This window comes from Aythya marila, assembly GCF_965140915.1.
Source record: "Aythya marila genome assembly, chromosome: 2".
Taxonomy (NCBI): domain Eukaryota; kingdom Metazoa; phylum Chordata; class Aves; order Anseriformes; family Anatidae; genus Aythya; species Aythya marila.
The window spans coordinates 26,535,622-26,550,066 of record NC_139043.1 but is presented as its reverse complement, the minus strand read 5'-3'; the positions used below and the strand labels follow the sequence as shown (position 1 = coordinate 26,550,066).

The 14,445-nt window shown below is 39.2% G+C and overlaps 1 protein-coding gene across 2 annotated transcripts in view; it reads left to right on the top strand.

The window, feature by feature from the left end:
* Window positions 1-14,445, top strand: part of SLC25A13 (solute carrier family 25 member 13) — a 97,184-nt gene that overhangs the window by 19,800 nt on the left and 62,939 nt on the right. For both annotated transcript variants that reach the window (XM_082755284.1, XM_082755285.1), the window contains exons 2-4: window positions 1,602-1,655; window positions 5,573-5,715; window positions 12,488-12,603. In XM_082755284.1, the coding sequence (XP_082611410.1) occupies window positions 1,602-1,655; window positions 5,573-5,715; window positions 12,488-12,603 (313 nt within the window). The remainder of the gene's footprint in view (window positions 1-1,601; window positions 1,656-5,572; window positions 5,716-12,487; window positions 12,604-14,445) is intronic.

Here is a 14,445-nt window from a genome sequence, read left to right as displayed (position 1 = left end):
GTAAATGTCTGCTTATTACACACTGAGTATATTTAGAACAGCTTGTACTGTAGCAAATACACATTTTTAGTTTCCCAGCTTCACAATTATACTTTGATTTTTTGCAACTGCCTCCACACAGATTTCTGTGCAAACGCAGAATCAGAACTCCAGCTATGGATTTTGTCAGTCAAGTCCTAGCATAACTTCAGGTGCAATTTTTTTTTCTTTCTTTCTTCCTTTTTTTTTTTTTTTAAGTATATATAAAAATCCTTTTTCATACAGTTTTCTTAAAATATTCCGTGTTATTTTGGTATATTTTCTGGCTTTTGTTTTTTAGTTTTTCAATGACCCATTTAAGCAGAGGAAGACCATAGTAAAGATCCCTCAATAAATCTACGGTTGAGGATATAATCCTGCTGTACAGACTTCTATTTTCCCCTTCTATCGTTTGCATCAGTAGCCTAGTATGGAAGTGCACTTGCAGTCTAGCTTGTACATTCACATTTACAGTTTACTATTGCTTTGGAAAGCCAAGAAAATAGGTAGACATGTTTTATTCATGTTTTATTGATAAACCTTTTGATGTTTAATTGTTAGGTGAGGATGAGATTTTGTGTCTTGCCCTTTGGCTCTTTGTTCACTGCTAAAGATGTTTTCATAAGTTTTTGGAAAATCCAGGTATGCTTACACAGTAATTTTTTTGGATTAGAAATAGATTGATGTGCTGAGTTGACTGTCAGATGATGGTTTTTATGTTGGCAAGCAAGGTTTTATCAAGTTATCTTGAAGAAAGAATGGGAAACTATAGCAGGCACAGACTGAAAGGATGAATCCACTTACTGCCAAAACCAGCAAATGGATGGCGTGGTATGTAAATGAAGAAAATAAGCCTGTTGGGCTTACTCCATAGTGCATATACAATATTCTTTAATTGATTGTTTTGGGAAGACAAAAGCAAAACACACACACACCAGCAAAACCTTTCTAATTATTTTGTGTTTTAGTTGTAAGTGACTGCTTGTCTGATCTGCAGAAAATCTAGACGTGGTGCTTTCTGACTTTACCATGTCAAAAATGTCTACACTGTAAGTTTAAATACTTTAAAAGGTTGGAAGTAGGAGGTGGGTGTACTAATAAAACAAATAATTATGTTGGAATTCAGTCTTCTAGGGAGCTGCTTTCCTGGACAGGTTAGTAAGTCTGAGTATTTTATTCTTGCCATCTGTCAGCTGGGGGCTGCATGTGGTACTCTGAAGTTCTTAGATGAAGGACGCTGGAAGCATAAGAAACTATATGGTAAAGATGGTGTAATGCTGAATTTCAGCAGAGAGGGATGTTGAAAAGATTTGATGCTTGGGTTATCTATATGACTTATTAACATGTGTTTGTTTAAGAATTGCAGGGCTGCAGAAGGGAAGCAGCTACAACAAAAATTTTGAATAATTTAGCATAACTGAAATGAGTAAAATAAATATGACCAGCTAAAGCAGTGCCTAATTTATCTAAGGTGAACATTTATTTTCATCACTCATTCTGTTGTTTGAATTCTTTCTTTTAAATGACACTTTGATATCTTTTCTATAAATTATGGATATTAATATAATTGTATTTACTTGTAGGTGGCTCTAACCAAGAGAGCTGATCCAGCTGAGTTGAAAACAATATTTTTGAAGGTATGTATAAAGTAAATATTTTACTCTTTCTGCTTAAATTTTTCATATCTTTTGCTCCTTTATTGCCGCATACAACTCTTGATAGTTTTTCCAACCATTAATCATTCACTGTATTATTACCATGTTAGACTTAAATACCATTATCAGAATTGAACAATGCTCACCAAGAAGTCAGATACATTCCTGAGTGATTATTGTATTGACTCAGAAGAAGTATTACTATCTTAGAGAAAAAAAATGCATTGTTCAGAGAATGGGGTGGGAGTTTCAGTATTGTTCCTACACGTGGTAAAATGTTAGTGTAGACACCTTGCTGTTAGACCATTTGGTAAATGTTCTTCTCCCATCCCTGCTGTCTTCCCTCAGTCAGGGTTATTCCTGCTTCTGTAGTCTGTAGAAGTGTTGGGAAGATCACCTTTTGAAGTGGTGGCCCTATTTATTTTTTAATTAAAATCCCTTCTGTGTTGACCTGCTATAGATGTGTGCAAGTGATTAAATGTCATGTGCTCGCTTTGTCTACTTGGAGAAGTGTGCTACAAGGTTTTGCTGGTATATGGCTTTCTTTGACCCATTTCCTAAATTTAAAGAAATATTCCTAACCCTATGAAGATTTATAAGTACAGTGCCTAGAATAGTTCAGTACTCTGATATGAAGAAAAATACAGAAGTCAGGGTAAGAATATGTACATAAGGTAAGTGCCGCAGTGCTGCAGGGAGCTCTTAAATCTGATTTTATTTTTTATGAAAGGGTTAAGTGCCTAAGAGAGCTGATACCTTTCTGAGTTCTACCCTCCTCCTTCCATCTCTCCAATGTCATATTTCAGTCTCCCTGTACTTCTTGGCATGTTTTCCATTGGCCCTTGTGATCTATTATTAACAGTATGTGTAGGTGTCACTATGTATATTGTCAGTATTTATAGATTTATCATATACTATCTGTATTTATAGCTCTGAAATTAGATTTGCAGTTGGGAAAGCCAAGATTTAACATATTAAGCCCTGGAACTGCTATCTGTCAGACCGAAAAGACTCTTGAAAAAGAATGGGATTTTCCTAGGTCAGTACTGGAACAGCAAGACCAAGGCAACGTAAAAGGCAGATGGGGTAGACTGCTGACTCAAGAAGATAGCAGCATTGAGGAAGGGGGTACAAGTGGCAGAGAGAAGACTGGTCCCTTCTGGAATATGAGGAGTTTGGCTGAGGATTAGCACTCTAACTGCCACCTCTAGCTTCTCTTTCTCGTCTTTCTAGTTTTCTCTGAAAAGTAGGGGTCTCAGTGAGCACAGTAATAAAGTATACATTTTGTTCAGTGCAGTACAGAAATTGTCATGCTATTCACCAAGAAGGAAGGATGAATGAGTGAGGTATGTAGGATTGTGCTTTACAGGCAAGCTATGTCCAGAGCAGTAATTAAACTGCTTCAGATGAATGGTGAAGCCAATACAGTTGCTTCTGCAGAGTGTGGGATCTTCACTTGTAAAATAACTTGACAGCCATTTTTCTACTTCAATTATGAGTTAGAAAGTAAGATTCCCTGATAGGAATGGTGCCCACTGTGTAGAAAGAAAGATGAGGCTAGCAGTTTCAATGCAGTTGATTACAGTAAGCTTCCAGTATTTTAAATATATCAAGATCCCAATAAAATGTTTGCAAATCTTACTTAAAATGGGGTTGAACTGGTTAATACTTGAGTATCTAAAATGTATGGAAATAAGTTACCAAAAAGCCATTAAGTACTATTGTATAATATCAAATTCTCTGTGGGTATAATTGCCAAAGTGAGGAAAAATACAATTGTAAAGAACCATTTTTTTTAATGTCTCTCCTCCAAAACCAATAGAATTGATGTTTTTTCTCTTTTTGTTATGATAATTTCCAAGAGTAAGCTTAGTTTTTCAAAGTCTTCTACCATAACCCCTAAGAGATTAGATTTTAGTGAAAGTGATCAAGCTGACATTTTCCAAGGTCATTTTCTATATGTAGTATAGAGAACGTGATTGGATTTCAAATACACTTGAGTAAATCACAATGACAAGAAACAGGGGGACACTGAAACCTTGTGCTGTTTTCTGTTATTGAGTGCCCTAGCAGGGGGTTAGCCTGGAAGAAAAAAATGAAATATAGAAGCATAGACTGTCTGACTTACTTGATTTGTTTCTCAATAGCAGCTGTGTTAAAAGTTTTTGAAGCTGGGTTTCTGAAAGATTCTGTCTTCCTGCAGATGATTACATTGAAATCAATTGATCTGCTAGTTCTTGTAAAAGTATACAATTGAAAATTCCTTACAGTGTATCACCTAGAAAGCTTGAACAGTGCCTACTGAAACGTGTGTCCCTAAATGCTAACCAATATATAGATGCCAAAGCAAGTTACGTGTTGTTTGGGCTTGCTTCTCTGAAGCCTTGATCCTTGAAGATATTGCCGTACCTGAAGACTGTATTTATATAGCACTAGAAGAAAATAATCTACTTACTGTTACACTTTGGCATCCCTCTGAGAGTTATATGCCTACTGCAGGTCTCACGGCACTCGGCAGGCACCAGCGTGGCTCTGCGAAATGAAAACTGGCAGTTTCCTTCCCTTAGCAGAGGCACAGCAATGTAAAACAAAACACGTCTTTGAAGCACGCTACAAAATATCAATAGGCAACTAATTTATTTATTACTTTGGTGTGGATAATGCTCTGTGGGGAGCTTCAAAAATGGTTATTATCCTACCTTAAAAATGCTAGAGGAATTAACAAGTTACTTTCCTGTTTTCAGTGCTTGTTTGTTATCCTGGGATAGACCTTTCCCTTGAAGCTAACAAACAGTTCTGCTAATGTTTTTAGATTACCTTACCCTTCTTCTTTTGTTTTAGTTGTTGTCCTTATTTTTTTGCCTTCCTTAAAAAAATATTTAGGGTTGATTTCAAGTTTGTTCTTCTGCAGAAGGTGAGAGCTTTAAAGTTTGAGGGAAGGCTGAGGAATCAGGCTAAGAGTGGTACAAAAGGCAATTTTATTTATGCATTATCTTCAAAATATTTTAATATCAAGGAAAAGGAATATGTAACTTGTTACTGGAAGCCTCCTTTGGGAGCAAATACTCTTGGATATATTGAACACTGTATCTGGAGCAGTCTGCCAGTACCTGGCGTTGGATACTGTGTGCCAGCAGTGTTTGGTGAGGTCTCAGGTCCCTCTGCTTATTTGTGCATTGTGCTAAACTGCCATTTCCAAGTTCTCGTTTTCTCTTATGTTTTTCTGCAAATCACTATTCTCTGACCTCCTTTCTTTCAGCAGCTCACCCAAGGAGGAGTAGCTGTAGGTTTTCCTTTGCTTAGGGACTAGCTGCGGCTGAATTTGGTGTGCTGGAGTTGCTCCAAAACAGCACCCCCAGGTGGACGCTCTTGTGGGATCGTTTACTCCACTAGCACGGCAAAGTCATTTTGTCAGGTGTAACCTGACATTTTGGCATCTTTTCATGCCAAAATGGAATGGCTGCACAAAGGAGTTGTTTCAGATGACTAAAATACAGTGGAATATCCCATAGTTGTTACATTTTCAGTGGACCTAAAGTGCCGTAGGCATGTCTGCAAATGCATGTGTGTTTCTTGTTCTACTTCAAAAAACCCACCGCTAACAACAAATCCAATCCATACTGGAGTGTGAACTGTTTCTAGACTAAACATGGTGAAATTGTTGAGACGATAAATAAATAATCACATAGCTGACACTCACCTGGCTGGGAAGCAGAGCCTTTGGCTGTTTTAGCATTCCCCGCTTAGTCTGTCCTGCTTGGGTGCAGATTTGAGGTTCTTCATGGCAGAACGGTCTTTATCTGCTGTAAGCCTAGGGCTGCTTGGGTGCTATGGATAGTGGCAATAAGTGCCTGGAGAAAGATGCATTTGAGTCACCAAATGTTGTATTCATTTAACAGTATGCAAGCGTGGAGAAGAATGGAGAATTCTTCATGTCTCCTAATGACTTTGTCACTCGGTACCTGAAGATAATTGGAGATGGTGTGCCTAATACAAACACGGTACAGCTCCTGGCGGGAGTGGTGGATCAGACAAAAGATGGGTAAGGTTTCTGTCTGTTTGTTTGTTTTCTTTCTCTTTGTTGTTCATTTATAAAATGTAAAACCATTCCTTCCAGAACAAGGCTGGTGGGTCTTGTTTTTGTTTGTTTTATTTTGTTTATTTTGTTTTGATATTTGTTTGCCTGCAAATATATAAAGGGACACAGCATCTTTAAAGTGGAAGGAGTAGAAACAATGTTTTGGGCTGCCTGTAGCATTTCGCTGAACAAACCATTTTCTGTCCACTGTGTATTTTTCATTCATTGAACCTTTCATGTTTGTTGGCCGGTTCCTATAACTTCTGCTTTCCTTTCTGTCCATGAGTCTTTCTGTCTCTGTTTATTTCATGTATTTGTCACAAACACATTCAAATAGCAATCCAAAACAAGTTTAGATGATGCAGAAAGAGATCGTAGGAAAACAAATGCCTCCACTTTGGTTTGACATAGCATTGTTAAGGGGTTTTGCCATTGCTTTTCCTCAAGAGGAAGGAGGAACAACAGCAATATTTAGTGAGCCATCTTGCAAACATGGGAAGACAGCAGTGAAGTTGGTTGCACGTGGCTTGCATTTGAAAGGCTGACTTTGCCAATAGGCAAGATTAGCTACCCCTCCATCTTCCTCCCCCCTTCTTTAATGAAACCCTAGCCTTTGCTTCTGGTACCTGCCCAGGCAGGCTGTCTCTTTGCCCATATGAATGCATTTTTTGAACCCTGCCTTTAAAGTATCTTTACAGAAACTTTAGAATAATTAGCTATGGACTTAAAGTCTGTAGTTGTGGTGTTTTTAGAAACCAAGAAAACTTCAGGCATGACTCATATCAGTGGTTGCAGAGAGTAAAATGGGAGATAAATAAAGCATGACTAGAGAATGCAGGCTTCCTAGGGAACAGATGCACGCATAACTGAGAACTTTTAAAATAGTTCCTCTGTTCTCTTTTCTGCTCAGGCAGCCTCAGGTATTTGGCAGCTGCATACCTTAAACCTCGTAGAGAAGTCAATGTAATGATTGCTATCCATGGCAAAAGAATTCTGTAAAAGGTCACGTTGGTGATGTTGGCATAATGGCAGCAAGAAAGTAGTGGCTTCAGATAGTGTTTGACAGAAAGCGTTAAGCTTTTTTTCAGATTTCTTCCTTTGGTTTGATGTCTATAAAAACTGCATTTTCTGGATTGCACAGATTCAAAATCATCTTGTAGTAAGACGATTGTGAGTATGATACATGCCTTGTAATTTGGACCTCCACAAGCAGAAGATGGTGTCAGAATGAGCAAAATAGAAAGCTGTAACCTATGCGAACTTGTTGACATGTTGGGATTTTGTAATTTGCAGTGAACCTGCAAGAGTTTTGCATTTTTGTAGTGTAGTATTGAAGCTTCTAATTGCCACTTTCTGCCATGGGTAAGGATTGTTTCTGCAGTCCAGCCTGCAGTGACAGGGGACTGCATGTTCCTACCACCATTTCGGAAGAGTCTCTTCTGGTATTCAGGCCATCTTCCTACTTAGCTGCTGCACTATTATGTAAAAGAATGGAGCAAGTTCAGAAAGTGATTAGCGTTCATCTTTCTAATCTGGCACTGTAGCATTTTATTTTTTTTTGCCATGTGGCCAGACGTTTGTACCTTGTGGTGATGGGGCGTAAAGTACTTCTTAGAGTGATCATTGGAAGCTGGGACAACTTGCTTTCTGGTTGCTAGAATGAAATCCCCTAAGAATGTCAACAGGACCTATTGGTCTTCTCTTGAATTCTTTCCAACTTGGCAGTCCAGAGATCCTGGTTTCAAAGTGAAGTACAAAACTGCTTTTGTGAGGCTGGTCAGTGCTAAGGTCATTAGAGTCTGCTCAGTACTTTGGCTTTATTTCTAGTAGAAAAAAAGAAGTGGCTTGCAATAGCAATGACAAGTTAATTTTGTTCTAGTGTTAATGGCTTAAAGTAGCGCAGTACTGAAAATACTACTACAGTATTTCTGTAAGTGTATTTGCACTGTAGGGGATCTCAGGTTTTGTTCTGAAGGAGCAGAGTCTGAGCCCAGAACCACCAGGGTTGTTCCTGGCTTTGTTAATATGGTTTTAATTCCTTTGGATTCTGCTGAGAAGTTGCATATAGATACCAAGTGTAGTCAGTGAGAAATACTGAAGGCTGTAACTCAGGTGGGTGAAGGGCAGACAGACATCATGAGACCTACAGACTCATTAGTAGAGCGCACAGATAGGTGGAGGGTGGCTTACTCCGGAGCTGAAGAAGTCCTCAGGGTGAACGATGGACATGGAAATGAACTTTATGCTTCATTTCATCTCTCATCTAGATAGGATTACTTAGCAAATGATCAGCGTTTAACAGATTCTGTAAATTCTGTGTGGTGTAAGGGCGATGTAGAGCAGGCAAGGCAGATGAAATGGACACAACACTGGGAATTTGCTTCTTGCATATTTTTCCTCAGAGACCTGAACGAGAAAGAGAAAATCACAAGCAGAGAACAGTATCTTTTACACGTGATCTCGCTGTGGTTGCCATGGACAAAATCTCTTGTGTAGCTGTAGCACAGTTCCTGCACTGCCAGGAGTTAAGGATCTGACAGTGCCTACAGGATTTGCTGTCGGCGTGACAAAGACACGAGACCTCTCAAAGGCAGGCTCGGGTTCTGTGAGTATCTGTTGCCATGGGAGCAAGGCTTGTCTCCATCTCAAGTCAGGGCACAGGAATATTTGGAGGTGGGTTTATCTTCTTGCCTCTTACTGGGGCATCTTTTTAAGGTTTCCTTTGAGAAAAGGGAATACCTTTCTTGCTGATGTCCAGAGAAGCATTTCAAAGTAGCGGGACGGTAATCACACAGGTTCTGAAAGTCTTGTATCGCGTGGCTGTAGCTTGCATGAAGCAGATTTGAGAGCCTTGCTTAGTTCCAGATCTTAAGCTTCTCATTCCTAATTTTACTTTGTGTAAAAATTCGGATTTTTTAGGAAAATTTACTTTTAATTAAATGCTTCACTTGGCTTCAGCTGGACTAGAAACTTACCTGAAATACTGCGGCTTTCTCAAGGCCTATCAGAACAGGCCAGGCATTTTCCATCTCGCCTACTGTAACATATTGCTTTTCAGCCTTTTGCTGTACTTTTAAATATCTGTCTAACAGAGTAAGTATTTACTCCACATCTCTGTTTGGACTGTAGTAACTAACACTTTACTGAGAAACATTATACGTTTTATTTTTAGAAAGGACAAACTGTTCAAGAATAACACTTGGAAGTGCCAGCATTTTCCATTATTATTGGATATAAATTTATTCTCTAATGTACCAATTTACACTATACTTAGTTTACCTAGGTTGCAGCATAAAATAATAGATGTAGCTTCAATTTGTGTCCTATTATGTTATCATGTTCAAATTGCTGATACAGTAGAAACATATGCATTGATTTCTGAAGAAACCTCTTCATCATTGCATTTGTATGTATTATTGCAGTGGGTAATGGCTTTTTTTTCTTTATATGGCTACGTGCAGACTTCCTCTGATGGAAAAGGATTACACCTGCCTGGTGCCCAGGTACTGTGGGCACAAGTGCCAGTGAAGTTTGGAAGAAAGGAGGGAGTAATAAATAGCAGTTGTGTTGCCCCATACACAGTTGTTGTTTTTGGCTTGTAGCTCTTGTGTGTGGATGTTTTTAAAATATCAGTCTTTCAGTCTTCCTGAATAAATTGTGCAATGTTGGCACTGTTAATGAGGTCATGAAGGTGAAGAAAGACTTAACCAGTTGGGTAGGATGTCTTTAACACCAAAGTAAATTTTTTTGTAAACATTTCAGCTTCCTCTCTTTGCGCTGTTACAATCGCTAGGCTTTTCTCTGCTTTTGTAACATAAATGAGCACTTGTTTAGGTAGATAAAATAACTCTTAAGTAGTATATTGAAGTCCATGTTAATATGTGCTGTTTAATGACACCTAATGATATTCAGCGAAGGGTTATGCTAAACCCAAAAGGGTGATGCTAAACCACAGAGAAAATGTGTTACCCAGGCAACTACCCTTGTGCAGTATAGAGAAGTGAGCATATGGCTATGTAGTACACATTATTTCAGCATCTTTAAGCATTAAGAATCACACGTGTAATTGACTGTGAAAAATTACTGCTCAGTTACTGTATTGTATGGTCATAATAGAAGTAAATGAATACGTCATTGTTGTTAGAATAGATCTGTTGGGAATCACTAGCAGGCTAGTCTACTTAGGGAGCAAAAATACAATAAGAAGAAAATAGCGGGTTTAATTAACATGTAAAAATTGGGTTAATTTGAATTCAGCTGGCACAGCAGATATTAATGTCTCTTCTTTAATAGTCTGGCAAGAACCACACAATTTGTACACTTTTAATCTTCCTAGGGCTATGAATAATTGTTTTTAAAAATGGATATGGGGTTATTTTCATCATCTCTCTCTGACTTATTAGGGGGGTTTATTACTTGCCAGGACTGACAAAGAATGCTTCTGCCAGTATCGAATATTGTAGCAGTGCTGGAGTCCTCATCGAATCCCGGCGTAGTGGCACAGGATGTGCTCGTAGCATGGCGTTGGGATTCTGCTGGGAAGGGCGCTGTGTCACCATTGCTGCACGTGTTGGGATCCCCTGATAAGGACATAGGTTGGTTGTTGTTTCATACAAACAGCAGCTGTATCAAGTCGGTGTTGGCAGGTAGTTTCAATTCTAAACAATCCTATTCAAGAGTCTCGTTGCCTGCTATTTTGTTCCTTCTGTCTGGGCTTTATAATATTTGGGACAGAAGCATTCAGTGCTTTGTAGCTGTTTGCTGTTGTGGAAGTTGTCAGGTACGTAACAAATAATAATGGATCATAATGAGCTTTTATAACCTCAAAGTCACACAGTAACAACAAATATGTGTAAATGCAAAACTAAGTAGGTTGTGATGAGTAGGTTTAAACTTAAATTAAATATTGCTTTTTTTTTTTTTTAAGCCTTTTGGTTTGGGAGAGATGGAAGTTTTCTGCCTTTTAAAGACTGAGTATCTGCAGCACGTTCTGGGTTTCACACTTGGTGGTACCGTGAGCTCCTCAGGAACTTGAAACAAATGATTTCACAGCCTGCCCGTGTGATAACGTGCACTCATGTTGCAGGTCACTGGCTTCTTTGCCAGTAAAACTTAAGGCCTGCTCATATGTTTATTGGCATCATCAGTTGTGAGTTTAATATTAAGAGTACCTGAGGAGGTTTCTTTTTATTTATTTTTCTTGCTACATAATTACTTATGGTGGCAAGTTTCCAAAGCTAATTATTTGTTAGAGTATTTCTGACTCTACATACGCTTTTATTTTCACTTTTATTTAGTGTGTGCGTATTGAGGGAGGTAAAGTAGAACAGCTTTTTTTCTATATTACTTTTTTTTTTTTTTTTAATAGTACTCTTCTGTTCATCCTCTTATTTTCATGTTCTTCATGGAAATCAGCTCATGGTACTCTGTGGCTGTTTAGTTGCTGACAGCAAGCACGCTTCTCTGTGACTTAAAAAATAATTCCCTTGAGACAGGGTGACTGGGAATGGGTATACAGTTCTGGGTCATCGTAACGTGATGGGATGAAAAGAATGCCTTTTTTCTTCAAACACATCATTTTTTGCTGTTACTGCGTACCGAGTGGAAGTTTTTGTGGAACCAGCCACAGTACCATTTTGAGTGAAAGTCCTGAGGATATTGCTTGTTTTTAAAGTAGAATAATAGTAATAATAATTTGTTTATTAACATTTGTTGCAATGAATTCTGTGCATCTTGGAAAGAAATCTTCATTCCCCAGGTATTTGCTGCCTTGTGGAGCTGTTAAAGCCACACGTTTGCTGCCCTGGCATACAGCAGCCCAGAGAGAGCCAGTCCTAAAGCTCTGCGGCTGGCAGCAGGCCCTGCAGCCACACATTTGAAGATGATTTTGAGCTGTACAACCCAGTCATTAAAGAAGCAGTGAACAGAAGAATGGTTAGCCTTTGTCCCTGTAAGAAAAGGAGTTTGATCTCCATTTAAACTCCTGGGCGTGACCCGGAGAAATTAAAACTGCTCAAGGCCTTTGCTGCAGCAAACCTACTACTGGAAACGACGCCAAGTTGCCTCATTATGTATTTCTGCTTATGAGCTACCCTAAAGAAAGGCACCTCTGCTTTTATCTGTGCTCTGCTAATGCACGGGTGTCTTGGGAAGCTGGCTACGATGATGAATTTGACTGAAGTGCTCTTGGGCGGAGGCAGGCTGTGCAGACTGCTGCTTGAAACCCGTGACTCCACACGCAGCACTCGAGGGCTGCCACGGGTGACTAACATGTGCTAGCAAACAGGTAGCACTCCCCAGTCCTTTCCTTCAGGAGTGAGTGGTAGCATGTAGGTTTTGAATGGATTTGCTTCCCAAAAGCCCTAAATCCCAAGTCCCAGGGGAAGTTATTCATATCCTGGCTGGCTGGCTTGGCGCTGGAGGGAGGCAGGCTCCCCCAGAGGGCAGTTCAGGTAGGCATTAAAGCCGAGGTGAGTAGCCACACTGAGCGCCTGGCTGATTTTATGGCCTGTTGTGACTTGCTAAGCAGAACAGCTCCTCGTTCAACCGAGTCATTTCCATCTAGCAGTGTAAAGGGCTGCTAACACTGATTGGGTGTTTTAGGATAAGGTTTAATCCCTGTTGATAACAACTTGTATACATTTTTGTCTTCTTTTGCATAATCTGTGTTATATTGTGTTTTTCTTTTCTGCAGGCAGGTGGTTTCATAGCTTTTGCTTTTTCCTTCCTCCTTCAGGTTGATATCCTTCCAAGAGTTTGTGGCATTTGAATCAGTCCTGTGTGCTCCAGATGCATTGTTCATAGTAGCCTTTCAGCTGTTTGACAAGACTGGCAAAGGAGAAGTCACTTTTGGTAAGAATGGTCTGCAATGCACGCTCTTAATTTAACTATCCCTACTTGTACCAAACTATTTTACCTTTTGTTACCATAGCAAACATAGTGATTGGTAATAGAACTATATAAGTGCCACTTTCTGGATGAATTATTTTAATCACTTCCACATGTATAATATGAAGTCAAGGACACAGTTATCTTCATGGCTTTCTCTGGAAAACTGGTCGCTTCTTCTTCTCCCCAGCATGTTTGTGCAGGTCTTCAGAACAGCAGTGAAAGGTGGCTATAGGAAACGATTGTAAAACCACAAAAAAGTTGCCAGAGGACTTGGGCAAACGTTGAGTTTGAAATTACCCTGAATTATTTTTTGTTTATATTGGCTATGTTGCAAGCTGGCTTCCTTTTAAGGCTTAATACTTTTTTTCTGTGAGATTTTTCAGTGATAAATATATTGTAACCCCACAGAAAATCCAGCTGTGCATCGGAGGTGTGGTGTTTGCACAGACAGCGTGGCATAGTTAGGACAGTTTAAAACATGGTTATGGGGACTATTTATTTCTAGACAGCACAGAGAGTTTTTGGTATCTGCGGGACTATCTGCCACCTGCCTAGTGACAAAGACCATTACGTCTGGAAGAATCAGAAATTAGCAGGCTTCAAGAACTTCAGACATTGAGCTGCACATGAAAAAGTGTGGGGCATTTTTTCACCCTAAGCACCTGCATTGGATAAAAATGTTATTTCTAATCTGTTATATTTGAAGAGGTTTATCCATATGTCTCAAGTGTCATTAATTGGTTATTAAACATCTTTAAATAAAAGGAAATCTGAATGACAGTGGCCCTTTCTCTTTCCCACCTTCCCCTATATGGTTCATATGTCCTTTGTCTTTTGCTCCTAGTGCCTGCATATACCATATGCTTAGTTAAAAAAGCTCTTTTCCAGCCCATTTAAACTGACAAGATCTCCTGTTACGGTTGCTTGAAGCATCATTATCTTCCTTCTTCCATCTCCAAAAATCTGTATTTGAAGTTGCGGCTGGTGAGAAGACTTACTGTCTCTTCTTGTGTCTGTTTTGTTTTTTCATTATTTTGGTTGTCTGTTGAGTTTGTGAAAGACATGTCTTGTGTACAATACTACTTGTTAGAACAGCTTTAAAAAAATTACTATGGATTCTAAAGGATTTGAAAGAATTTCAGGATAAATTTCTGCTGATCCTAACCTTGCTGAAGGAAGTATTTTGTGCCTGACAGTCTTGTGCATGTTTATGGACAGAGAGACAACGAGAGGCAGCATGCTTTTAAATCAGGAAGGCTCAGATATTTTGCAATGGTTTTGTTCCAGCATAGGCAAACCAGGCTTCCTGGAATGCCTGTGATGTGCAGGTTCTTGTCTGCGTCAGAGCCCCCAGTCGCTTGGAGCACTTGTTAATAATCTAGGAAGAACTGTAGTTGTTTGATCTGAATGCTGAATCAGTCCAACTTAGCTTTTTAACTTTTGGCGTTCTCGTTCATATTTTTCCTGCTGGCAAATGCTTCCCTTGGGGTTCGACACAGTGAGTCAAGGGATTCGTTTGGCATGTGAAGCCCATTGAAGTCCTTTTAGCAATAAGAGAAACTCTTATGCCAGGCTGTATTTAAGGTATTTGAAAGAAGAAGCATGCCAACATTGGCAGAACCTCAGGTATCTTTTTTTTTTTTTTTTTTTTTTTTTTTTTTTTAATTCCTTCCTCCCCTACTCTAAAATCATAAAAGCATTTGTAACTTCTGCATAGTACCTTGTAGCTACCGCCCCAGAAAATGCCTGGAGTAGGAAGGATGTGAGAGCTGTCTCAGTGCTGTGAGTTCTCAGCAAAACCAA